The sequence below is a fragment of the Podarcis liolepis genome (genome assembly GCF_965112155.1).
Source record: "Podarcis liolepis genome assembly, chromosome: 3".
NCBI lineage: Eukaryota > Metazoa > Chordata > Lepidosauria > Squamata > Lacertidae > Podarcis > Podarcis liolepis.
Genome location: NC_139557.1, coordinates 1368063 through 1395425, shown reverse-complemented (window position 1 = coordinate 1395425; position 27363 = coordinate 1368063). Strand labels below are relative to the sequence as shown.

General features: G+C 45.8%; 1 protein-coding gene across 2 annotated transcripts; it reads left to right on the top strand.

The window, feature by feature from the left end:
• Positions 1 to 593: 593 nt before the first annotated feature.
• Positions 594 to 26592, top strand: MEP1A (meprin A subunit alpha). 2 transcript variants are annotated; one of them, XM_083495062.1, is made up of 14 exons: positions 594 to 720; positions 4272 to 4296; positions 4396 to 4455; positions 5322 to 5362; positions 5460 to 5535; positions 6453 to 6570; positions 11922 to 12097; positions 14374 to 14595; positions 14760 to 14897; positions 16496 to 16711; positions 17637 to 18110; positions 21742 to 21915; positions 23036 to 23228; positions 26190 to 26592. In XM_083495062.1, exons 1-14 carry the CDS (start codon positions 625 to 627, stop codon positions 26326 to 26328), a joined length of 2148 nt encoding a protein of 715 aa, XP_083351188.1. In that variant the 5' UTR covers positions 594 to 624; the 3' UTR covers positions 26329 to 26592. The 2 variants fall into 2 exon arrangements, with proteins under 2 accessions (XP_083351188.1, XP_083351187.1); XM_083495061.1 differs by lacking the exon at positions 594 to 720 and adding an exon at positions 3624 to 4183.
• Positions 26593 to 27363: the final 771 nt, after the last annotated feature.

Genomic DNA, 27363 nt, shown 5'->3' with positions numbered 1-27363 from the left:
ATTCCATTACAGTCACAAGTTTAATTTGCTTTGATTTGCTGCCGGGTAGTGGCGTAGCTCAGGCTGCCTTTCAGATGGCATTTCTGTGCACAGATTAGGGCAGCTTCCAACATCCAGCGAAAGGCAGAATGGGAACATGTTTTATCCAGGGCAGCTTCTGAAACATGAAAATATTTGAAAACACTTCTAAAAAGGGGGCTGGGGTGGCTGTTATTCTTCTTCCATCATACCTTCCCACAGTGTATTCCATTTTTGGTTCCATGTGTCGTCTTCCATGAGAAATTCCAGATTCAACGTAGTAATTTAAAATATCTATTTTATTAACAAGCACACACTCATACACATACAATGCCCATCAACTGAACTGAACTTTCTCAAAGTGAAGAAGCCGACAGCCTTGCCCGGAAGAGTTTGTTCATTTTAAAGCTACAGCAACATGTATTCGCCTGGGAGTGCGCACAAAGAGGGAATGAAGAGGCGGGATGGAAGTGGGGCATCTGCACACAAGGGGGACTCGGGAGGAGGAGGAGGAAGGAGGAGGTGAAGGGCGTCTGTGCGCCCCAGGGGCTCTGAGCCAGAGAGAGGGAAAGGCGCAGAAATGGGGCTGATCGGAGTGCAGGGCGAATGGAGGAAAGCGAGGAGGAGCGGAGACGGGAAAGGGGTGCGAGGGGCGGCCCCAAAGGAGGAGTGGGAGGCACGATGATGGGGAGGCAGCCGAAGGTGGGATCCGGGGAGAGGAAGAGTTGGAAGCATCGCAGGGGAGGAAGGGAGGGGGCTTCATGCCTGCGCGGAAAGGGAGCTTCCTTGTGCGGGAGGAAGAGGATGCAGGAGAAGCGCAGAGCGGGGCGGGGGGAGCCAAAGCAAGGCTGCAGAAGAGAGGAAGGGGGAAGGCAAGGTTAGTCGTTGCCGGGGGGGGGGCACGGAAGAAGCTCGAAACAAAGGACACCAACGTGCGCCGCGTGTTCTGGAATTGCGAAGGAACCCTTTGCAGAGACCCGGGGAGATTCGCAGCCGCCGAGCTCTCTTTTCCAGAGGAGCCCCCGCCCGGGGGGGGGAGGCAGCCGCGATGGCGCCGGCCGGGTTCGCGCTGCTGGGCCGGGGTGCTCCCCCCCCCGCACTCCTCTTCCTCCGCCAGTGCCCCCCCCCCCCAAAAAAAAAAACACGCTCCCCGCACCGATCCCTTCCAGCATCCCAAGCAGATTTGCAGGCTCAAAGCAAGTTCGTGAGAACAAAAATTGCTGAGCAACCAGAAAGTGTGATGTTCAAAAGTTTAATTTATCCGCTCTACATTCAAATCCTGAGTAACAAATTCTGAGTCCTATATAGAGCAAGAGGAAAATATGGCAAGGAAAAAAACTGTTAGTAGCAGGCATCGGCGTAGACAGGATTCTTTAAGGGAGGGTGAAATATACTCAGTTGCACAGTGATTTCATGCTCTTTATTGCAGCTCCTAAAACAGTGAATGCATGCCCCCCCCCACCTCAGGCTTTATAAACATTATTTACACAATGGGTTCCTTCTGATTGGCTGATTCTGCTTCCCTCCTGGAGCCTGATTGGTCTTCTCCTGCAGGCCAGTCAGGTGTTGCATTCTAGGATCCTACCTGCCTCTTGTTCTAGGATCCAAGCTCAGTCCATAACACCCCTCCCCTCTATGTCCCCCTGGCACCCGGGAGTTAGCATTCATAGTCGCCAAGGTACGCCGGGTGCCTACATATGCCTTGTGCTCAGGGGTGTCCCTCGGCGGGGGTTTCTGGTTCTGGCTCTGGTTGCCGGCTGCGACGGGGCCTTTTGGTCGGGCGCCGCCGGTCTGCTGAGTCATGGGTCTGGTTCCTGTGGCCGCTCAGCCTTGGGGGTCACCCCTGGCCTTACTAGTTCTGCCTCCCTTGCCTGCTGCCTCCCTTCCCTTGATGAAAGATGAAAAAATCTTTTTAAATAATTCCAGTGCCACCTTAAAGATCAACTAAATATAAGCTTTCAAGATATGTTGTTGTTTGGTCGTTTAGTCGTATCCGCCTCTTTGTGACCCCCTGGACCAGAGCACGCCAGGCACTCCTGTCTTCCACTGCCTCCCGCAGTTTGGAGTACCACTCTATTCCAGACCACACCTGGAATACTGTGTCCAGTTCTGGGTGCCACAATTTTGGAGGGATGTTGACAAGCTGGAAAGTGTGTGGAGGAGGACCATCAAGATGGTCAAGGGTCTGGAAAGCAAGCCTGATGAGGAACGGTTGAGGATGCTGGGCATGTGTAGCCTGGGAAAGAGGAGGCTGAGAGGAGATATGAGAGCCATCTTCAGATATCTAAAATGCTGTCACATGGAGGAAGAACTTTCTCACAGTAAGAGCTGCTTGACTCCCAGGAGAGGTGGTGGACCTCCATGGAGGTTTTAAAGCAGAGATTTGTGATATGTCATGTTTCAGGAATGATACATTCAGATCAGCCTCAGTGCTCTAATAATACAGTACATGCAGATCCCACTATCTGAACACAATGCATTCTCAGGAAATTGTTAGGTAATGTTTTCCATTGAATCCTATGGGAAAATTTATAATGCATTCCTGACCACAGAATTTTAACCCCAAGATGACAAAAGAAACATTGGGGAAACCCTCTGCAACCTTCAAAAAGGCAGACAAGGGAGGGAAAAAATGTTGTATTATTGCTCCAATCTCTCCACCCCCTTCCTCCCCACTCCCTTCTGGTTTCTGGAAGACTGGCTGCTGTGGACCAGCAATTCACAAAAAGGTTGTTTAAGGCTCTTATTCTTTTACACACACAGGTCCGACTGTTTGGGTATCTGTATGGCAAGGTTTCATACCACAAGAGTTTGGATAGCAGGACTTGCATGTATTATGCCGGCCTTAATTGTTAGTCATTCAGCTAACTTGCTAGATGCTGCCTGTGATGTTAGCGTGCAGCCTTGAGCAGATGGGGCACTTTCACACCCACTGTCACTGTGATTTTCTGATTTTCAGAATCTTGAGCCTAGCTAGGATGCATCAATTACAGGGGGAAATAGCAAGATCCCACAGACTCCCAAGTATAGAGATATGGGTGTCTTCAAAGATCCCCCCCCCCCCATGGACAAATCACTCAACCGTGTCTTGTTGAAGGGGAAGAGAGAGGGAGAGAAATGCAGGCAGCACTGGGCCGTGTTGTTCCTGTTACTTTTTAAGGAGAAGGAAGGTGCACGAAGGATGCAGAAGGGCCGACCGTGGAGGCACTGAGCCCGAGAAAGCATTTCAGAGGAATATCAGGATCCTGAAGATACATAAAGGAAAGCTAAACCCCCAGCTGGACTATATATTTAGCACTGTGGTTAATGGAGCCCGATTTTAAGCTCCAGGGTAGTTATTAACAAGCTCCCTGAGGAGATTGCTCTCTCTGTTAGTCCCTCTCCTACTATCAAGAAGGAACTCGCTGACATAGTGTGTGGGACGCTCTGCCCACTCAGCCAGTGTAATCACGTTTCACAGGACATCTAGTGCACTGGAGGTCGACAATGGACACTGAGTTCAGATTTAATCTTATAGGATTCTGTTTGCTTCTGTGTTGTAATTACAGTATTAATTGAATTTTGATTTTGCAAGAAGTTCAAAATGAAACAAGTAAAACGCACCAGGCAGCCAATAACTATACATGCATCTAAAAGGTCCTCATTAGCTTCTTTGAACTCACTATTACTTACTAACATGGGTGGACCTTCCAACTCTACGATTCTATGATTCTGTGAAAGAGGACCGCTGTAATCAGAGTCTTTTTGTAGGGGATTCTCTTCTATAAAACAAGATTTTAATTCCATTGATTTTGTGGAATAGGGACTGACAGGCAGGCAGATGGCAGCAATAGTCAGAACATATTTTGGCTGGCTTTTTCAGGATGGATTCTAACTGAACTCTGCTTGCTTTTAGCATACCTCACCTAGGTTCTGCAAAGCAGCGCAGAGAAGCCTTGACATCTCAGCTGCTTTGCTGAGATGTTTCTGCCTCTGGTTTTGTTAATGTTCAATGAGGGGTGGGAGGATAAGCTCCAAGCCTCATTTAAAAGTGTTTCTGCGACAAGCTGCTTTGTGCATTGACAAGAAGGGATTAGAAGGTCTGTTTCTTTCTGCCATGGCTTCTAGTACAGCTTTCCAGTTTTTCAGTCTCACTGTGCTTTTTGCACATTGCACCTCATTTTCAGTAAGTTTCGATCCAGCGACACTCCTCCCTCTTCGTTGCCTCTTTCGGTGATTGCTAAACACAATGAATAATTTTCCTTCTTTTTTAGGTCGACCGCTTACTACCGGATGATGGTAGGATGCTGGAACTCATTAAGACGCTCAGAGTAAAACATTTTTTATTTCGTTTACGCTTTGTGTCTGAAACTTAATATTATTGCTTGTATTGATTAGATGCTGATGCTGATGCCGATGCTGGTGAACTGAGAAAGGACATCCCTGAAATAAATTCAGGTGGGTTGCAGTGAGACAGTTAACACTTGGATAAACATACTCCCAACCCCAAAAAACTTTTCTTTTTCAAATAAAGTTGGCTCTATGAAGATTTTGGCACTTTGCTCTGCTCCTTTCTTTGGCATTCTTTGGGTTTGTGGTGTGCAGTTTGACGTGTGTGTTGGGGTAACACTCCCAAGATCCAAGAGCTGAAACCGTATTCTCTCCCTGCCCCTTGGATAAATGTTCTTGCTGGCCAAGAGATAATTTAACTGTTCGGATAAAACTTTGCAAAGAATCCAAAGGGAATATTCTCAACAGAATTCAAGAAGTTTACCTAGTGGACATTTTCTTTTAGCCGTGGGTTAACTCCTTTCAGCTCTCCTCTGAATGTGTTTCTTTTCTCCCAAGTTTTAAAAAAACTTCAAATATTTTTGAGCTTTTCAACAAAAGTTGTCTGTGTGTGTTTCCCACGCCCCCTTCTTAAGCAAAATCAAATCAAAACAAAGCAAAACAAAACCACTTACCTTTGAAAGGAAGAGTGGTACTCTGAGTAGGAAATGAAGATTATGAACACGCACAGAAATGGCATTTCCAGTTAAGACTTTCTTTTTGGAAGGAAATGCGAAGCAGTCAGGACCTGGCAGGGAAGGTTGCCTCGGAAGGAAGAGAGGCCCCGTTAGAAGCCATATGTGAATTTAGAGTGGTGTTGCTAAACGCATATGGCCATGTTGCAGATATTAGTTTGGTGCGCTTTGAATAGAATTGTTAGTCATGTTGTGAGTCTTTATAGTAAGCATATTCAAAGAGTGAACACATTATTTTAAATATCTGATGAATCATCTTTTGCATTTTGATTATGCCATCTTTTTTTAATTTTCTTCCAGCTGCTGGACTCACCCTCTTCCAGGGGGATATTGTACTGCCTGTAAGTCTTGGTGTTGTTTTAGGTCATACATTTTTTCTTCTTATTTGTGTGCCCAAAGGTAAAGCATCTAATCTTAACCTTTCTCCATTTTCAATAGAGAAGCCGTAGTGCGCTCAAAGATGAGGCTTACCGATGGCAGTTCCCTATTCCATTCATTCTGGGTGACAGCCTGGGTAATACAGCCTTTGTATCACTACAATACTGCCGAGGTTAAAATCTGATCCTGTTGTGATTCCTCTAGCTGTGCCTCCTGCATTGCACAGGGGGGTGGACTAGATGACTCTTGGGGTCCTTTCCAACACTACAATCCTTTTATTCTATGAAGATCCCTGTCCTGCACAAATAAATAACTCAACCTGTTAAGCAGTTCCTCTGAACAATTCCCTGCCTTTTACGTAAAGGTAATCTGATGTCCCTCTTTAAACTGCAGTAATCATAGGAACATGGGGAGCTGTCTTACATCCTAGGCCAGGGATCGGCAACGTGCAGCCCATGGGCCGGAAGCAGCCCATGGAGGCCGTTTAACCGGCCCACAAGCCACCCCAGAACCGAGCTGCCCGCTCAGCGAGTCCCGGTGCGCTGCACTAAACTGGTGCAGTGGGAACTCACTTCTGCAGCGCCAGAAATAATGGGCACGCTCGCTTGTGCATGCGCGCATGCAATCCAGCGCGATCCAGTCCACGGAGGGATCTCCACGGGACCGATCCGTCTCAGGCAAGATAAACCTTGCCGACCCCTGTCCTAGGCAGGTCCATTGAGCTCAGTATTGCACACTGAGTGGCAGCAATGGCTCCCCCAGGTTTCAGGCAGTGGGCCTCATCCCCACCTGGGGATGCCACTCGGGGTTGGGCCTGGGACCTTCTGCATTCCAAGCACATGCCCTGCTCCTGAGCTAAGGCCATTCCTCTCAGTAGATTTGTCCTGGTCTGGTGCATGTTTTGTTTTGTAGCTGCGTGATTTGTGCTCATATTGTATTGTGATGGCCATTGGCTAAAAACAATAAAAATGACTGATTGATTGATTGATAGTGGCAGTCAATCAATTTCTCATTGATTCTCATAGATTTCTCATGAACTGCTTTTTTTTAAAGATCTGAATGCCAAAGGGGTAATTCTTAGAACGCTTGAAGGATTCCAGTTAAAATCCTGTGTGGATTTCAAACCATATAATGGGGAGCAGTCGTATATAATATTTCAGAAGTTAGAAGGGTAAGTAAAAACACATTGGTGCTTGGGGTTTTTCTTTTTTAATTTTTAAAATTAAAAACACATTTATTCAAAGGTTGCACTGCCATAAAACCACAGAATGATCACCTCATTTTCCAGAGACATTTAGGTAAGGGGCAGTGAATCATATTGTTCTAGTTTCTTCCAAAGAGATGGAAGCTTATGAAATCTTGGCTGTGAATCATTGCTCAAGTACTCTCTTGTTTGGACAATCTTGTAGAGATAGGCAACCTGTGAATTTCATTTTCTCTCAATTCATCTAACTTCAGCAGCGAGGTTGTTTGTTTAAGTTGCATGAAAATTTGTACACTTTTTGTATGTACCTTTGTCTAATAGAGGCACTTTTGCAAGCAGCTCCCCCCAGCAGCTCCCCTATGAAGCTGCTTGAATGATATTTTCACACGTATTTGCTTTTTTGTGTGCTCTTCCCCCTAATATACAAAAGCATTTTCTGTCTGGAGAAGTGCAAAATCTGAAAGGTAGCTGTGCTTTGGCTGGTCATGCTGGCTTGATCCCTGAGGCGCTGCACCAGAACACAACCAAAAAGCCTCTTCCTGTACTTCCTTCCACCTTCCTGAACCTGCTTTGGTCCTTCCTCCTCTGCCTCTCGCCTTGTGTGGAATGAAGATTTCCAGCTGTACCATCACCCTTCTAGTTGTGCAGATAAGGTGAATGTGTTGGGGGTGGGGTGGATCTTGTGTGCTCGCAGCCTCATGGAAAAAGAAAAATGGAGAGGAATGATAAGAGGACAGAGGCAGAAGGAGGGCCAGAGAGTGAGTTTGCAGAGGACATAAGGAGGACTCTCCACCCCTTCAGATACTTTGCCATGAAGGGGACGTGCGGATGGTGGGAGGAAGTGTGGTCCAGAGGAAAAAGGAACATGGGAAGAGTCTGGCTGCTGGATCCGGCCAAACAGGGCTCCGCATGTCAGAGGTTATTGAGCTACTGCATCTGTATTGCAGGGGGTTGGTCTAGATGACCCTGGGACCCGTGTCCTGCTCTACAATTCTATGATTCAACAAAACCAGATGACAGGAGCTGGCCTTGATACAGCCCATCACTATTTCTTTTCTTTTCTTTTCTTTTCTTTTCTTTTCTTTTCTTTTCTTTTCTTTTCTTTTCTTTTCTTTTCTTTTCTTTTAAAAACTGTATTTTACATGCAGTTTGGCCCTATGAATGCTGAATACAAAAAGAAGAGGGAACCGGAAGGCAAAGGAATAATTAAAATTAATTTAAAAGGTGTAGTCAAAAATAGTTACTGTTATGTACTGAGTTGAATAGGATCCAAACTGCAGCAGTCTGATTGGTCCTAGAACAATAGGATCCAAATTGCAGCAGTCTGGTCCTAGAACAATGGGATTCAGAATGCAGCAGTCTGACTGGTCCTAGAACAATGCAGCAGTATGATTGGTTGGCAGGAACCACCCAATCATGCTCCAGATATAAGTGAATCCACAACCTGATTGGCTTACAGTAGAATTCCAGAATTAGCCAATCATGTGCAGCCCATTGTGTAAATAATGTATATAAAGCAGATACTTCATTCCTCCTCACCACTATGAGCTGAATAAAGAGCATGAAATCACTTTGCGACTCTGAGTATATTTCACTGGCGACGAGGATGGGATCCCGCTGAGCTGACTGCCACACACAGCACCGCAGCACCGCCACCTCCGCACCGCTGACTCGCACCGTGTATCCAGGCTTCAGCTCCGGGACACAAGGAACTCAGAATGGCAACCGACAGCAGCTTCTTGCCGTTCAACCCAGCATCTGGAGACTGGGAAGCGTACGCCTCCCGTTTCACCTTCCTCCTAGAAGCCAAAGGGGTCACCGATGAAGAAGACGCCAAGAAGAGGGCAATATTCTTCAGCGTCTGCGGAGAGGAGACGTTTGAAATCGCCCGGGCTTTCCTTGCACCTGAAGACGTCGCTACTGTTCCATACAAAACAATAATGGAACAGCTGAAGGGGCACTTTTTGCCGCAGCCCTCAGTGGTGGCTCGGCGAAATGCCTTCTACGCAAAGCGGCAAGCCCCTGGGGAAACCATAACTGGGTTTGTGACCTCTCTCCGCCAAGCCGCCCGGTTCTGCAACTTCTCAGAGCTGGAGAACATGCTTCGTGACCGCCTCGTCGGTGGCCTGAAGGATGAGAAGCTGCAACGACGCCTCTACGCTAAGAAGGACCTAACGTTCCAGGTCGCTCTGGAGGAGGCCCTGGCAACGGAAGCTGCCAAGAGGTCGACGCAAGAGGCACGGCCGAGCCTGCCATCCCAACCGAGGGTCCACCACGAAGACCTCACCGACGACTCAGGATCTGACAGGGAGGAGGTGCACCGAGTACAGCAGCGCACTCAAGCAGCCCACATACCACAGCTGCCTCGACGAGAAGGAGGAAACTGCGCAAGCTGCGGGGAAAGTCACGAGAGGAGGACCTGTCGTTTCCGCAACGCAGAGTGCAGGCAGTGCAGAAAATCGGGACACATCACCCGGGTGTGTTGAGCTTAGCCCACCCGACGCCAGGCATCAGATGACCAATCCAAGAGCCCCAGGTCCCGGGGCCAAACGCACCAAGGCAACTCGACGGAGCTCACGGACTTCCAGGTATACCAGTTGCCCCACCCCAACGTAGAGAAAATTTATGTAGAGGTACAGATAGAGGGGGCCCCATGCCGCATGGAGCTTCACACGGGTTCAACTCTATCCATAATCTCGGCAAGGACCTTAAGGAAACTGTGTCCTACTGGGGGTCCCAAACTCAGGCCGGCCCCATTCACCCTCCGGGACTTCCAGAAACGTAAGGTCCCCACAATGGGGGTGGGGACCTTCAGGGTGCAATACTGAGGGTGGACGCGCCAACTGGACTTGCTTGTGGTCAAGGGCCCCTACATTAGCTTACTGGGATTGGCATGGTTTGGACCACTGGGGCTAGCCATCACGGGGTGAACCACACTACCTTACAAGTGGACGTGGATGCCATATGCAAGGAATTTCCAGGGGTTTTCGATGGGAAATTGGGACAGTATACGGCCCCCCCATTGCCCTACAGCTTGACCCCGCAGTACGACCGGTCAGGCTCAAGGCCCGCTGGGTCCCGTTTACCCTGAAACCCCGTATAGACGAGGAATTGGACCGGCTTGTGGAGCAAGGAGTGCTGGAGCCGGTGCCTAATGCCCCCTGGGAAACCCCAATCGTCACACTCGTCAAGCCTAATGGTTCGGTCCGCATCTGCGCAGACTACAAATGTACCATAAACAAGGCCCTCACGGCCCATGCATACCCAGTGCCAGTGGTCAGCCATGTCCTTGCCACCCTGGCTGGGTCAAAATTTTTTGGCAAGCTGGACTTGGCCCAAGCATATCAACAGCTGCCAGTAGATGAGGCCACAGCAGAGGCACAGACGATTGTGATGCACAGAGGAGCGTTCAGGGTAAAGCGGCTGCAATTCGGTGTCAGTGTGGCACCAGGCATATTCCAGAATCTAATGGACTCGCTCCATAAAGGGATTCATAGCGTCACCCCCTTCGTCGATGATGTGTTGATTGCCGGGCCCACACCAGAGTTTGAGGACCGCCTCCGCACCGTTCTGCACCGTTTCCAGACGGCGGGTCTCAAGGTGAAGCAGGGTTGTTGTTCCCCAGCCCCTCCGCAAAAGGGTCCTCACAGCCCTACATGAGACACACCCAGGGGTAGTAAGAATGAAGGTCCTGGCCAGGAGTTATGTGTGGTGGCCGGGGATCGACGGAGAGATAGAGGCCTGGGTCAAACACTGCCAGGCCTGCCAAGAATCCCGCCCAGATCCCCCAAGGGCCCCAGTCCAGTCCTGGGAGTCCGCCCGAGCACCATGGTCACGCTTGCATGTGGACTTCGCTGGCCCCTTTCAGGGGAAAACATTCTTCATAGTGGTGGACTCCTACACCAAATGGCTGGAAGTCGCACTGGTACCGTCCACTTCCACATCCGCAGCCATCCGGGTACTACGCAGGCTGTTTGCAACCCACAGGCTCCCTGACACTCTCGTCTCAGACAACGGGACTGCATTTACGTCAGGAGAATTCCAAACCTTCACAGCACAGAACGCCATCCGCCACATCCGTTCGGCGCCGTTCCACCCTGCCACCAATGGCCAAGCAGAACGCATGGTGCAGACCACCAAGGACACCCTTCGCTGCATGACACAAGGGGATTGGGAGTACCACCTTGCCACATTCCTCCTAGCACAGCACAGCACCCCCAGCTCAACGACTGGCCGGAGCCCCGCTGAACTACTAATGGGTCGGTGCCTTGCAATCAGATTGGACCGCCTTCACCCCGATAGAGCTCAGGATGAGGTAGTGGTGGGGGAAGGCAGGAACCCCCGGACCTTCGAGGTCCAGGACCCAGTGTACGCAAAGAATTTTGGGGCAGGCCCAGCATGGGTACCCGCCACAGTCACCAGGGTCACTGGCCCCGTGTCGTACAAGGTGCTAACGGATGGGGGGCAATGCTGGTGCTGCCACTGCGACCAGATATGGCGACGATTCCCGGGAGAAAACCAGGAGGAGGAAAGGTCAGAGGAGTCCCAAGGGAACAGAGGGGCAGTGAGGCCCATAGAGCAGGAGGGGCCAGCAGGAGAGGCAGAGTCAGTAAATACAGAGAGGACCCGCGAGGCCGAAAGGACACCGGAACCAGAACCACGACTGAGCGAGCCGGTTGCGCCAGACCAAACAGGCCCATCACAGCCAGCATGCTTGGAACACGAGCCAGAACCTGAACCCCGGACCAGGGAACACCCCAGGCCACAACGCACACGTAGGCCACCGGCGTACCTCAAGGACTATGAATGCGACCTCCCGGGCAGGACTGGAACTTAGAGGGGAGGGGTGTTATGTACTGAGTTGAATAGGATCCAAACTGCAGCAGTCTGATTGGTCCTAGAACAATAGGATCCAAATTGCAGCAGTCTGGTCCTAGAACAATAGGATTCAGAATGCAGCAGTCTGATTGGTCCTAGAACAATGCAGCAGTATGATTGGTTGGCAGGAACCACCCAGTCATGCTCCAGATATAAGTAAATCCACAACCTGATTGGCTTACAGTAGAATTCCAGAATTAGCCAATCATGTGCAGCCCATTGTGTAAATAATGTATATAAAGCAGATACTTTGAGGGGACTTTCATTCATTCCTCCTCACCACTATGAGCTGAATAAAGAGCATGAAATCACTTTGCGACTCTAAGTATATTTCAGTTACAAATTGTTATTGGTTTCCACATATAAAGAATGTTGTCCAAAATGAAAAGCTGAAAGTTTATCTCTGTCAAGCACCTTTACTTTTCATTTGCGTTTTTCAGATGTTGGTCTAAAATTGGAGATGTGAAAGGAGGCCAGAACCTTTCTGTTGGTGCAGGATGTGACACCAAAGGCATCATATCTCATGAGATCTTGCATGCTTTGGGACGTATCCATGAGCAGACACGGCCAGACCGAGATGATTATGTCGAGATCTGGTGGGATCACGTGCTTCCAGGTTGGTGTTCAGGCTCTTGAAATGGGTTGGGATGTGGACATTGCAGCTGCCTTGTTTCTCCTCCTGCAGATGCCGGGGAAATGGGGGAAAGTCCTTTGGAGAACAGATGGGTGACTGATCTCGCCTCTGGTGCTATGTCTTATTCCTCTGCCTTATGCAAAACATTCATTCAAGAGAATATACATATGCATGCTCAGCAGTTAGAACAGGCATAGGCAAACTCGGCCCTCCCGATGTTTCTGGGAGTACAACTCCCATCATCCCTGACCACTGGTCCTGTCAGCTAGGGGTCATGGGAGTTGTAGTCCCAAAACATCGGGAGGGCTGAGTTTGCCTATGCCTGAGTTAGAACAATTGAAATGGTTTATTGTCAAGAAATTTGAAGCTACTGAAATGGCTTTACAATTGTCCATCTTCCTAAGTGGTAGTATTCTTATTCTTATTCTTATTATTATCCAAGATTGGTTACAACAATGTAAAAATACAATATTAAATATTTTGTAAACGCCTTTAATTTCATATATCCCTAAATATACTGTAATATTCACACATTATATGCCCACAAAACCAGGCTTTCTACTAAGTATAACTCAACAGACAATCCCAATTCTCTGATTATTATATATGTATGATGCACATGTTTTCAAGAACTAATTTGTTACTTTCGTGGTCAATTTTTTAAAAAAAGTTTAGTCATTAGCCATAACCAATTACCAAAAATTAAATTAAAAACAAAATTGAATGGCCCTAGGATCTTCAGATGAAGAGTGGTATACAATTATTATTATTAGCATGAAGAACAGTCTGACATTTGCAACACAATTAATCCCATTTAGCTTAATTAAAGTACATTCATGCCTTGGCTAGTGACAATTAAAAATGTCAACTTTTCATTATCCTGGAATCATTATTGAAAAGTAAGTGATCCATATTTTTAATTCCTGGCTATTGGCCACCATGGGAGTTGTAGCCCACAGCAGCTGGAGGGCACCATGTTGGCGGTCCCTGTTTCAAAATATTGTTTATTTACACCTCGCCTTTTTCCCTGTCAGGACTCAAGGTGGCTGACAGCTAAAAATAAGCAAATCAAGTAAATAAATAAAAATATTTAACTAACTGACCAACTGTTCTCCCCCCCCCCCTAAATCTTGACTTTGCCCAAGCCTCTACCTGAAGAGAGAGCCATTTAAACCTGGTTTGTATTTGAGCCAGGTGTGCAAGGAAACATACATTATAGATCAAAATGAAGGCTTGCTTTCTCCTGCTCTGGAGGGTAGGACCCAACAATGGCTTCCAGTTACAAGGAAGGAGATTCTGACTAAATATCAGGAAGAACTTTCTGGCAGTCAGAGCTGTTGGACAGTGGGAGATTGTGGACAATGGAATTAATAATAATAATAATAATAATAATAATAATAATAATAATAATTATTATTATTATTATTATTATTATTATTTATTATTTATACCCCGCCCATCTGGCTGGGCTTCCCCAGCCACTCTGGGCGGCTTCCAAAAGAATATTAAAATACTATAATACATCAAACATTAAAAGCTTCCCGAAACAGGAATCAAAATTCTTTGGGGAATCAAAATTCTCAGACCTTTTGAGCATGCCCATTAGTGGGAGGGTCTTTCTAAATTGTCCAAGAGTTTGGTTGTTTGTGGCACTGAACATTCAGTTACAAGTGGCCCTGGACTGTTGAAGGGAGCCAAGCTTCGTAGAAGTAGAAGCTTGGCTCCCTTCAGTAGTCCAAGGCCACTTGTAACTGAATGTTCATTGCCACAAACAACCAAACTCTTGGGCAATCAGAAAGAAGATTTGGAAAACCCCTAAACCATGGTAAAAATATAGGCTGCTGTGTATTAGATTCCTGTTTATATGTTTTTTCTTGTAAAAGCCATGTGCACTTTTTTAAACGTTCTGGCGTGACATTTTCATGCATATTTCTCTGCAGTTGAAAAACAGTGCTTTCTCGTAAGAGGTAACAGCAGTGAGTTGATGGTTGATGAGAGATTTGAAACTGTGAACTCTAGCAACATAGTTCATGCTCTTAACTAGCACACATTAGTTGAGGTCATAATTTTTCTACACATATTTGTTCAGAGCGTGACCCCCCCCCCCCAAGTCATCTTACGAGTCGAAGGTGGCAGCCATGGCCCTGATGAAATCATGGCATCCTGTTCCATAATCAAGTCTGCTGGCAGAGCGTGGATTGCAAGCCCTTTCCGAGCACTTCCAGAAAGTAACTGTGTGGTGTTTATTCTGCATGCAGATCAAGAGTACAACTTTAAGAAAGTGGTTGATGACGATATAACAGACTTGAATACTCCTTATGATTACGAGTCCATCATGCACTATGGTCCATCTTCATTTAGTAAAAATGAAAGCTTAAAAACAATTACTACGAAAATACCAGAATTTAATAACATTATTGGCCAACGCTTGGATTTCAGCGCTTCTGACCTGGAAAGACTCAATCGAATGTACAACTGCAGTAAGTCATGATGAGACAGTGAAGTTTGCAGAGTGAAACTGAATCCATTGCCTTTGAATAAAACTGATTAAATGGTTTTGTTAAATGGAAATGGGAAAGGCACTTCTCTTTAGTTTTTAAATATTTCTTTCTGTATTTTTACTCTCCCCTCACTCCTGCCCCAGCGAGAACTGTCACCCTTTTGGACCAATGTGATTTTGAGTCAGCTGATATATGTGGCCTGGTTGAGAAAACCAGTGGAGATACCAACTGGATTCGTAAGAAGAGTGGCCAAGACCATACCCTCTCTGGACGCTGCAAAGGTACACTGGGGACAATCCCCTCCTTCTTTCATGGGACCAGTTCTTTGCTTCTTGGTCACTGTGTCATCTCCTGTTGACTCAGTGGAAAGTCTGTCACAGCTCTTGGCTTTGCCATTTTCCTGAGCTTCCGATCATCTTGGCCCAAAGTGAAGTGGAAGACATGCCAAATGAGTCTTTAATCCAGACAGCGGTTCCAGTAGTTACATTTTATACTTCTAAGAATAGTCTGAGACTAGTCAATTAAAGTGTGCAAAACTAACGTAAGGAGCATTTGCAACAGGAGCAATTGCTTCCAGTTCTGCACTTCTATGATCCTAGATTTGTTGTGTCCATCATTCAAGTGAAAGGGAATTGAGTGAGGCCACTTAAGGAGCTGGACTCCGGCAGCTTTAATGCCATGAAGTTTTTGTGGTGTTGGAGAAGGACCACATTTGTGTCAGCAGCAGAGTGTCCTGTTCAACCCCCAAGTGAAAGAATTTGACTCCTTGATGCAAGATTTGCATCAATTTATTGTTTTGCATAGAATTTGTGTGCAAAAGAATAAAAGGACAGAAACCTGACTCCACAAAAGAGATGCCAGGGAGAGAACCGTCTTGCAGAAGGACTCCATTCTGGGTGACCCCAGTGCTGCACCAGATGATACTGGAGAAGGGAAAACGGGGAAGCATCTGCCTCCTCCATTTGGTAGAATTCACTGAACTTCAGATCTGTGGGGCTACTTCTGCTTCTGGAGCCTAGCCAGTGGCTTAAGCCCTGCCAGTGGTGAGGTGGGGGGGTGGGCCTTTACTCCCCTGTCTCCCAGTTCACCCCCTCACATTGCAGCCAGTAGGTCAGAATTCACCACATCAGCTTGAGGGTTGGCATAGTTGAGGAACCATTTAGCAGGAGTGGCCGGGGGATGAGGATTCGGTAGATCCTCTACTATTCCTCAACACACACAAACACACACACCCCCGACCTGACCTCTTTGGTTCCCTCTGCAAGTGGGACCAGGGCCAAGTCACTGCCTTTCTGCCAGCAAAGCAGCCCTTTTGTCACACCCAACAGCCCTTGGCTGGCTTTAGGGCTGCAGCCTTCATTGCATACAATTTAAGAAGAAGGAAAAAACACATAACTTGCCAATATTCGTTCCATTCCGTTTGATAACTGAAGTGAATGAGGGCCTTGGAAGCCTTCGCTTGGTAAGAAGAATCTAACAGAGACCCTTAGCCCCTCGAAGAGCCATAATACCAGGACTCTTAGGAAAGCCAATGACTGCTCAGCCATTTTAATACCATGAAGCAGATATGCCCCTAAGTGCTCAGTTTTTTCAAAATTTTGGAACCCAGCGAAAATAAAATTCTCAGTATTTGTAAGTTATAAAAAATTACAGACATTGTGATTCAGGTTGTACATAGCTCATTGGGTAGAGCATGAGACTCTTAATCTTGGAGTCGCTGGTTCAAGCCCCACGTTGGGCAAATGATTCCTGTATTGCAGGGGTTGGACTAGATGACCCTTGTGGTCCCTTCCAGTTCTATTATTCTGTGGTTCTAAGAGGTAGCATATGCATAATAATGCTTGATACGCCTTCAGTAGTGCTAGCTTCTTCTCCACAGATGCCGGCTATTTCATGTACTTTAACACCAGTTTTGGGAAGAGAGGCGAAACAGCGATTTTAGAATCCCGTATTCTGTACCCAAAGAGGAGAAACCAGTGTCTCCAGTTCTTCTTCAAAATGACAGGAAGCCTCTGGGACAGGCTTTTCATCCAGGTGGTCAAGGATGACGGCACCGGAGAAGTCCGCAGGCTGGTTAAAGCCAAAACATTTCAAGGTAATGTTGAAAACCAGTAAAAGATTTTTGGAGTGTTCTAAGCATGCAGTGATACCTTGGGTTAAGAACTTAATTCGTTCCAGAGGTCCGTTCTTAACCTGAAACGGTTCATAACCTGAGGCGTGCTAATGGGGACTCCTGCTGCCACTGGCATGCGATTTCCATTCTTATCCTGGGGCAAAGTTCTTAACCTGGAGCAACCACTTCCTGGTTACCGGAGTTTGTAACCCAAAGCGTCTATAACCTGAAGCATCTGTAACCCGAGGTACCAGTGTACCTTGTTTTAAGACCACAGCAAGATTGTATATCATTTTGGCAGTGACTGCAATGGCCAAGGACTTTGGTGGTCATATATTTGGAGCAGATTCTCACTCACGAATAACTCCTGCACAGGAAAAAGATGTAGGAAATATGAGCAACATCCTTTATGCAGACTGTGCAAGTGTCTGTTTCACCAGATTTTCCAGGGTTCTAAAATGCACAGAACCCTGCATCAGATAACCACCTTCCATTTGGCCACAGAGGCAAGCTGCTTCTTCCTGCTGTCCCCTCATCAGTTTACTGCCTCTGTTAGTGGCACATGTGTGAATTATTCTAGGTTAATACAGCATTACTAAGAGCTGGAGTCAAGCAGCACTGGGTTCCAGGAAATAAGTTATGCTTTTACAATTGATGGCATTTTTTTCTATCAGCAGATACAGCAGGTTTTAGGGATAAATGATTCAGATAATTTCTGGGTCATTCCACTTCTGCATATTTTGGGGGGCTGGAGTCTCTTTTGTCCAATTTCAGCAATAATGTGCAGGTGTTTAGTTTTTGTTTTTTTAAGAAGAATTCCACATAAAACTCTGATATGAGCGCCAACATGGTCATCTTTCTCATATGCCAACACAGAAGTCACAGTGTCTGTCTTTACTTCCCATAGGAGACAGCGACCATAACTGGAAAATTGCCCAAGTGACTCTGAAAAATAAAATAAAATTCAGGTATCTCTTCCATGGCCTAAAAGGCAATCCCGATGACTCATCTGGAGGAATTTTCATTGATGACATCACCCTGAGTGAAACGCGGTGCCCCAGTGCTGTCTGGCTTATTCGCAACTTCTCTCATCTTCTTAGAACTGCCCCCGAAGACTATGCCATGCTCAGTCCCCGGTTTTATAGCTCTGAAGGCTATGGTTTTGGCATAACGTTGTATCCCAGAGGCCAGAGTGATTCTGTTTCGGCAAACTACACAAGGATTTCTTTTCACCTGGCTAGTGGAGAAAACGATGGTGTCCTCGAGTGGCCAGCTCTGAACAGGCAGGTGACCATCAAGGTGCTGGACCAGCACACCAATATCAAGGAAAGGAGGTCCATCGAGAGGAGTTTCACAACAGATGAATCCCAGGTTCTGCCAGGTAGGTAGCTTCTGCCTGCTAAGGCAAGAGGGGAGTGAGTGGTTCAAGGTTTTTGCCTCCCTGAGATGCTGGAATACAAAATGCCGGAGCCTTTGCTCAAGATTACAAGCAAATGTCACAGAAGATGCTGAGAGTAAAATTCTTTATTTGTGTGCTGTTAATTCAGCAAAGGACGAATTTGCTCTTTAACAATCCAGGGAGACAGGGAATGAAGCATAAACTGTGATTTTAAAAAACCCGTCACAGAAACAAGTTTGTAACTGGAACAAATCTTTGGTGTAAAATGCTCCCTTTAAGGCACATTGATACCTTCAGGTAATAATAATACTATGACATTTGAAGGACATAAAGCAACTGAAAGCAATATAGCAAATCAAAGGAGGGAGCTGCTGCTGCTGCTCCTCCTCTCTCTTGACATGCTCTGAGGGGGCAGTTGGAAAAGTAGCAAAAGCAGCAAGGAGGAAGCCATGAGGGACTAGCGGGGGCTGAGATTCTGCTCTTGGTGCCAGAGCTTCCCTCTGCAATGCCTCACTCATTCTTTCATCTGATTCATCTCCTGCAGCTTTCCCACCAAATTTGTTCTCAAGGCAGCATGCTAAAGTTAAAACCAACACAACGGCTTAACAAAGGAAGGGTATTTTTTTCTCCCAGCTAGAAAACTCTACCTGGAATTCAACATAGTGCTAAGTGGCGTATGATAAGGTTGCCAGACGTCCCCGTTTCCCAGGCACAGTCCCCGGATTTACAAATCAATCCCCTGGCAAGATCTATTTATAAGAATAATTTTTATTAACCGGCCAATCACATCAAATCAAACCAAATTACATAAATTCCAAATTACACAGCCGAATTTTAAATTTTTGTTGGGGGTACCCATATTTCAAGTTCCGAAGGGGGTCCAATCATCTTCTTGCTTCTTGCTGCTGTTTTTTTTAAATGATATTTATTGAAAAAAGGATTTTTAAAAAGATTTTATACAAAAAAAGAAAAAGATAAAAATAAAAAGTAAAAAAGAAACCATCATTTTCAAATTCTCTACTTTCAATACCTTCTTTCCTTGACCTCCTCCTCCTCCCTTTTCCTGTATCTTGTTTTATAACAGTAACAGCAAATCCTTTCCATAATTCATAGTATTCTATCATAACATTACCTTAGTCTGATATCATATTATCTTATAAAAAAACACCTTAAGGTTTAAAACTTAAATCTTAATTTTTTATCAACTTCTCCTAAACCCTAGTCTTCTTGCCTAATTCTTATAACATTTTTATAAGAGCCAAATAATTTCATTTCAACATTTTGCTAACATTCATCAATTTTATAAAACAGTCCTAATAATAAAAAGAAAAAGAAAAGAATCCAGTCTTCATCCAACGTCCTTTTCTCCTGGTCCCGGGTTTGTCAGTCCTTTTTGTCCTGTTAATCTAGCACATTAACCTGGCAACCTTATATCCGAGGCTCTTAAGACACTTCCATGTCCCTTCCATAGCTCTTCTTTATATTTCCCTTTTATTCGTGAGAACTCCAGCTTAATAATGTTTTTGACCTTCTTCAAGAAAACAATCCCTTTTCCATAGTCCAATCCAAACTCGATGTAAAATTTACAAGCATATTCCAGATTCCCTTCAAAGTTAGGGGCCCACACAGCTCCAGACATCTGACGACCCCTTTCCAGACTTGAAAAGTCCAATCTCCCTGTGGTGGGGGGTCTATCCAGCCCCCCATTTCCAAACCAAACCAGATTTTTCCTTTCCAAGTCTGATTTTTTCCAAGTTCATTTACTAAGTCCAAAAGTTTGTAATCCTGCTGGGTCGCGGCTCCCTCCGTCTCTGGCGCCCTAGATTCAACAAAATCCTCTTCTCTCAGTTGTTCTGTCATGGCACGCTCCTGTTTTACTTCCTGAGTGGGCTCTTATTCAGTTCAGAGGGAGTCCGCCATCACTGGAGGCGCCACCCCAGAAGTCCTCTTGCTGCTGTTTTAATGTCCACAAATCTGACAATATGATGTTCACAGTACTATCCAGTCCTTTCTTGTTGTTTTTCCACATCTCTTCTTATTATTTTCATATATTTTTCCTTTCTCTTTGTGACCTCTGATAGTCTCCCCAAGCGGGTTAAAACAGTTTGTAATCCTGTGTGGATTTTTTTTTTTTAATCCAGTAGCCATATCCAGATGTTTTCCGTATAACATCACTTCCATAAATCAAAACAGTCTTAGCGTCATTAATCTTCACAAACCTGTCGCCTTTCTCAAACCTCTAAGGAGATTCACCAGGAATGCAGTCTGAAAACAAGTCCATTCTTCCTCCCGGCTATAAATCCTTCGGCAAGATGGCGTCTCTGAATTAATTGCTGTGCCATTCCAAAAGCTCTTGTTCCTACTCGATCTCCATAAAGCATACTTATTCATCCTGCTTGGGTCAGTTAGACCAACGGTTCTAATGAGGAGGGGTTTTTGGTTAATCACATAGAAGAAAAGTATAAAAGGTTTTCCCGCCCCGCCCCCATTCAGTCCCGTTGCCGATATACCCAGCCTTTGATGTATCTTCTTCGTAAAATATTCCTGTTGCTCCAACCCGTCGTCTTCTTTTCACAGAGGTCCCTTCAATTAGCAGTCTTCACTCCCCTTCTTCACTTGAAATATGTGCATTTGCTTCTTTTGTAATTAATTATTCCAAATTGCTGCAGCTAGTGCGCGATCAGAGACAGCATCCAGGAGAGCCGAAGTCCTCACGGGGGCATTCTGCCTAGTGCCCTCACCCCCTTCTTTCGAATTTGGGGGTGATTTATGAGCACAGCAGGCAAGGGCAGTGTTCCCCATCCCCTTGGGGCAACAAGGAAGGCTGCCTACTCCCATCACAGCCTCTTAATTACCCCATGTGGTCTGGAGAGATGGTATTGCTGGCCATCTTCCAGTGCACCCCCTAGTGGCCCCCATCCGCTGACAAAATCCATCTATTTAGCAGGAAGTTGAAAAGTGTCCCCGGATTTATTGAAAAAAATCTGGTACCCTTAGGGTATGAGCCTGCGAAGATGGGAATGCAGGACAGCTCTGCTTTGAAAAACTGTTAGTGGTTGTCATGTGTTTCCTTTTGAAAGTGAGCTGGCTTCTGGTGTCACAGGGAAGGCACTCAAACAGAAGGCCCGCCAAATTTCTGGTGTCCTGGGCACTCGTGGCAAGGCCTCAAGTATCCAGGACCCAGATTACTTTTGGGCTTTAAGTGTCAAAGCAGCACTTCCACGTCAGCCTAGAATCTAAGCTGCAATCCTTGCAGCTCCTCACAGAGTGGATCACATGGTCTCTCAGACTGTCAGCTGTTGGGCTGATGCCTCCTGGACCGACTGAAGTTTCTGAATGCTCTTCAAGGCCTGCGCAGGCAGCATTGCAGTAGTGCAAAGTAGGGTATGTGCACGTTGGCAGCTTAAAAGGCAGAGGTTGCTCCCCCCCCCCGCCTTCCAAGTCACATTTGATAGGAAGCCTCTGAGGGAGGGAGCAAGACAGGAAGCCTGGGGAGGGAAAAGTCCTGGATACAATCATCACGACTATAGTCAGTCATAGGATCGCCGACTTAATTTAGAATTTGTGTGCAGAGAGCAAACAGTGTTACTGCGTAATTTGTACTATTTTGTAGAAAAAAACAATTCTTCCCGATGGGGAAAGCCTTCTCTTCTGGGGAAATTTGATCCTTCATGCAAATGCCACCGGAGCATAGATCGAGGATGGAGCAATTTTGTGTCCCATGCACACCTAAGAAGAAGGAATTATCTGAAAAATGATGATCTTATTATCTTTGCAGAGTTTGACGGTATGGAAAAAGATTCTATTAGAAGATGGAAAGCAGAGTCTTTTCAGTTTTGACTTATTAAAAACAAAGAACAAAAAGTTATTTTTTCTTAAGTAAGGAAAAGGAAATAACAGTAAAGTAATATTGGGGCTCCATTTGAGCTAAGATTCTACAAAACCTAGCATTCAGTTCCTGGGATTTACTCTGAAGAGTAATAGTAAGAAAGTGTTAGTGAATAAGTACATAATGTTTTTCATTCATCACTGAGTAGCCACACATCTGGAATTAGCAGAAAGAACCTCAAGGGAATAATAATAATAATAATAATAATAATAATAATAATAATAATAATAATAATAATAATAATAATAATTTATTTTTTATACCCTGCCTACCTATCTGGTTGAGTTTCCCCAGCCATTCTGAGCAGCTCCCAATCGAGTGTTAAAAACAATACAGCATTAAATATTAAAAACTTCCCTAAACAGGGAAAAACTTCCCTGTTTAGGGAAAAACTTCCCTAAACAGGTGTCTTCTAAAAGTCAGATAGTTGCTTATTTTCTTGGCACCTGCTGGCACCTGCTGGGAGGGCGTTCCGCAGGGCAGGCGCCACCACCGAGAAGGCCCTCTGCCTAGTTCCCTGTAACCTCACTTCTCGCAATGAGGGGTAACGCAATACAACACTCATTTTTAGAAATTAAGCAATGTGCACCACTGTTCTCATTTATATAGATAGATTTTTATCCAATAGAGTGTGTATTATATATAACAAATGGCTCCAGCTTCTCAATATGTTTGGGTTTCTCTCCACCCACCCTCCACAACCGAGGACTAGGATTCTTACAAACAGCCACCTAGTATTTTATGAGAAAATTACAATTGTGTATAAAGGTTATTTACTTCTTTTTAGTGCAACATTTGACAAAGACGTTTAATTTTAGTCTGCATTGCTCAGCCTAGTTACAATTTTCATTTCATTTCATTTCATTTTAACCTACTGTAACCTATGCATTCTGGTTTTTTGCTGCTGCTTTAAATAAAATTAAATAAATTAGTAGGTGTAAGTTTTCATTTCAATTTTGGTTGAAAAAAATATGTGCCACATTTGTTTGGACCAGTCCTTTCTCTCTTTCTGAGTAAGATTTAACACATCTCAAGAAGACGGAACACATTTTCCCAGAAAAACGGCCTGTGGAACAGAATGACTCCCTGGAACGGAAAAAAAGATCAGCCTCTCTGGAAGACTGGCAGTCCTACCTGAGAGAACAGTGTGACCCAAATCCGTGCCAAAATGATGGCATTTGTGTAAAACTAAAAGGAAAAACAAGCTGCAGGTATCCTATGCTTTCATGGCATTTTTTTCCCTTTCTCATTTATGTGCCACATGATTAGATCACAACAACAACTTCAAAGGTAGACTACACCATGGGAGCAGGGCCAGGGTGGGAGAGTGCTAGAGTCCTGTCTACTCAAGTTGCATTCCAATCTGTTACCTCCAAGGATGTGGACAGGCTGCTTGGACGAGTGAAACTGACCACCTGTCTCCTTGTTCCTTGCCCTTGGCTTATAAAAGCAAGCCGGGAAGGGCTGGGCGATGGGCTTCGTGGGGTGGTGAATGCTTTTCTCTGTGAGGGAGCCTTCCCAGATCCGCTGAAAGAGGCGGTCATTAAACCGCTTCTTAAAAAAACATCTTTAGAACCAGCCAATTTGGCCAACTATCGCCCAGTCTCAAATCTTCCATTCTTGGGCAAGGTGATTGAGCGGGTGGTTGCCGAACAACTCCAAGCACGCCTGGAGGATGCGGACCATTTGGATCCCTTCCAGTCAGGATTCAGGCCTCATCATGGGACTGAAACTGCCTTGGTAGCACTGGTCGATGAACTTCAGCAGGCTAGGGACAAGGGTGAAAGCTATTTCCTAGTTCTGGATCTCTCAGCGGCCTTTGATACCATCAACCATAACATCCTTCTGGACCATCTATAGGGGCTGGGAGCTGGGGGCACTGTTATACAGTGGTTCCGCTCCTTCCTCCTGGGCCGTGTTCAGAAAGTGGTGGTGGGGGATGAGTGTTCAGACCCCTGGGCTCTCACTTGTGGGGTGCCTCAGGGTTCTGTCCTCTCCCCCATGCTTTTCAACATTTACATGCAGCCGCTGGGAGAGATCATCAGGAGGTTTGGGCTGGGTGTTCATCAGTATGCAGATGACACCCAGCTCTACCTCTCCTTTAAATCAGAACCAGTGAAGGCAGTGAAGGTCCTGTGTGAGTGCCTGGAGGCGGTTGGAGGATGGATGGTGGCTAACAGATTGAGGTTGAATCCTGACAAGACAGAAGTACTGTTTTGCGGGGACAAGGGGTGGGCAGGTGTGGAGGATTCCCTGGTCCTGAATGCGGTAACTGTGCCCCTGAAGGACCAGGTGCGCAGCCTGGGAGTCATTTTGGACTCACAGCTGTCCATGGAGGCACAGGCCAATTCTGTGTCCAGGGCAGCTGTCTCTCAGCTCCACCTGGTACGCAGGCTGAGACCCTCCCTGCCCGCAGACTGTCTGGCTAGAGTGGTGCATGCTCTGGTTATCTCCCTCTTGGACTACTGCAATGCGCTGAATGTGGGGCTACCTTTGAAGGTGACCCAGAAACTACAACTAATCCAGAATGCGGCAGCTAGACTGGTGACTGGGAGCGGCTGCCGAGACCACATAACACTGGTCTAGAAAGATCTACATTGGCTCCCATTACATTTCCGAGCACAATTCAAAGTGTTGGTTCTGATCTTTAAAGCCCTAAACGGCCTTGGTCCAGTATATCTGAAGGAGCGTCTCCACCCCCATTGTTCACTGAGGTCCAGCTCTGAGGGCCTTCTGGCGGTTCCCTCACTGCGAGAAGTGAGGTTACAGGGAACCAGGCAGAGGGCCTTCTCGGTAGTGGCACCCTCCCTGTGGTACGCCCCCCCATCAGATGTCAAGGAAATAAACAACTACCTGACTTTCAGAAGACATCTGAAGGCAGCCCTGTTTAGGGAAGTTTTTAATGTTTGATGTTTTCTTGTGTTTTCTGTTGGGAGCTAGCCAGAGTAACTGTGGAAACCCAGCCAGATGGACAGGGTATAAATAATATTATATCATCATCATCATCTGTTTTGCCTTTGCTTTTCTTGCAAAAATTCCAGCCCATTGATGTTGCACTTGGATAGGGAAGGGACTTTGTGCCTCACCTTTCTTTGAGGGCTGCACTGAGCCATGGACCTCTCGCCAAGAGCTGCAGGTCAAGTGGGCACAGCCAAAGTGTAAAAGTGAGCATGGCCAAAAGAAATTTATTATTATTATTATTATTATTATTATTATTATTATTATTATTATTATTATTATTATTACTACTACTACTACTACTACTACTACTATTACTACTACTACTACTACTATACAAATTTGGGCAGAAAATTTGGGCACAAAAGCCATTTGTACTGCAGTAGGGGACGCATGGTCAGTAAAAAGCAACAATTAATTTAATTGTTTTTTAATTTTTTATTAAGGAACGAAGGAAGAGTCCCAAAACTCCTTTTAGTATCACAAAGGGGATCTATTGGAGCAGCCTGTTAAAAAAAAAGAATTGCAGGGACCATGGGGGTGGTACATAAAACTTTGTGGCATCACAGGAACAGTCAATCATTTAAGGGGGTTTCTTAATTACAAATTTATGGGGGTCTTTGCAAACACACCAAAAGACTTGGCGGGGGCTCAGTTACAGCCCCTGGGGTGCCAGTTAGCCCCCCCCCCCCATGCAGAGGAAGGCTACTCTGTGTGTGCTTTGGGAGCATAGGTACAGCTTTTCTCCATGAAGCAATGTCAACAGAAGCTACACCTGTTGAATTTTCTCCTACCTGAGATCTACGGATGAAGGGTGGTATATAAATTTAATAAACAATAACAATAATAAATAGCATGCAGCTATTAAAGGCCCCAGAACACCATCCTTCAAGCTCTTAATTTAGCATTTACCTCTGTCCCTAAAATCTTGGCAGTCTTTGAAGCGGGCCAACATGGGCAATGGCAGTCTGGTTGCTCTGAACATGGAGACATGCATTGGGTCACAGCTCATATTGGGATTATGGTGGTGACACATTTTCTGGGCTGGGCTTTAAGACTAATAAGGGGCAGGGAGGCTAACCTTTCCTTGAGGCAACGAAGCAGCTCCAAACTACCTTCCACTGGGAATTCCTGAACTCACATCAATGTTCAAAGAAGCCTCCTGTTTACAACCCAAGCTCCAAAATAGACATTTTCCCTTCTTCTGTTTACAGGTGTGCTACAAGCTGCCTCTTCTTCTACACAGGAGTGAGATGCCAGGTGACACATGTCCACTGGAACACCCTTGGTCTGTTAGCTGCTGGAGCTGTAGCACTAACCATAGTTACGATTTCCTTATTAGTTAGACAATAGTCTTCCTTTTCCCAGAGTGTAGTTTTACAGTGATTTCATACTTTCCATGAATTTTGTTGTAATTCCAACTCACCTGAACTCGATCGTCTGAATTATGTGAAAGTGATAACATGATCACCTCCTGTCACCTCAGTCATGTGCTCCAAAACTGGAGGCCAAACAGGGAAGTGATAGAAGGTCCCGACTCCTTGTCTTGGTTTAACTTGACATAACAGATAACTGCCCTTAGAATCTCAATGGAGCATTAAACATGACTATGGCCTCTGTTGGAGTTCTGTTGATTTCCTTGTGCAAGCAGAGTCTGTGGAGATGCGAGCAGATATTATGTGCCTGGTTTAAAAGGCGGAGGAGACCTCTTCAAAGTTGGCTTTGCATCCTTAGAGCGTTTGCACTGCAGAGTTCTATTCCAGGCATAGGAATGTTGCAGCACCCTTTCTCCTTTCCTCCTAAAATGCTTTGCTGTTGGTTTTTATGGGTGTGTAGTCCTCAGCACCAAAGACAATGCGGAAAGGTTACTTGTGAATTACTGTTAACTCCAGATTAAAGTTGTGACACAATGTGTGGTACAATAGTTATCTATAGAATGCCAAAGGAATGAAACTGAGTTTCAAACTGAGTACTAGGGATGAAAAAGGTGCCTAACTCAGCGGTAGAACTTCTACTCTGCATGTCGAAGGCTTCATCGCCACAGCATCTCTAAGCAGAGCAAGGTGAGACCCTTGCCTGAAACCCCAGAGAGCTGCTGCCAGTCCATGTGGACAGCACTGGGCAGTACGGACCAGTGGTCTGACTCATTAGAAGGCAGCTTCCTATCATTACAGAAATGGATTCATAAGTTAAAGGCACCTTTTTTAGGTTTTCATCCTTTAAAAAGCTTGTTTTGTTTCTGGTTTGGTTTGCTTAAAAACACACTCTGCTTCTCAAAAGAAGGCCTCTTCTCAAACCTTAACCTTTGCGACGTGGGTGTGACCCACTTAGAAATAAGCTGCCTGAGCGGCTGTCGTGGAGGCCCTGGACGTTCTGGCATGAGAAACG

Coding starts and splice junctions, on each gene's coding strand:
- MEP1A (XM_083495061.1), top strand. CDS start 4,010: ATGAGGGGTGGGAGGATAAGCTCCAAGCCTCATTTAAAAGTGTTTCTG. Junction 4,184..4,271: donor CACATTGCACCTCATTTTCA/GTAAGTTTCGAT, acceptor CTTCTTTTTTAG/GTCGACCGCTTACTACCGGA. Junction 23,229..26,189: donor AAAGGAAAAACAAGCTGCAG/GTATCCTATGCT, acceptor TTCTGTTTACAG/GTGTGCTACAAGCTGCCTCT.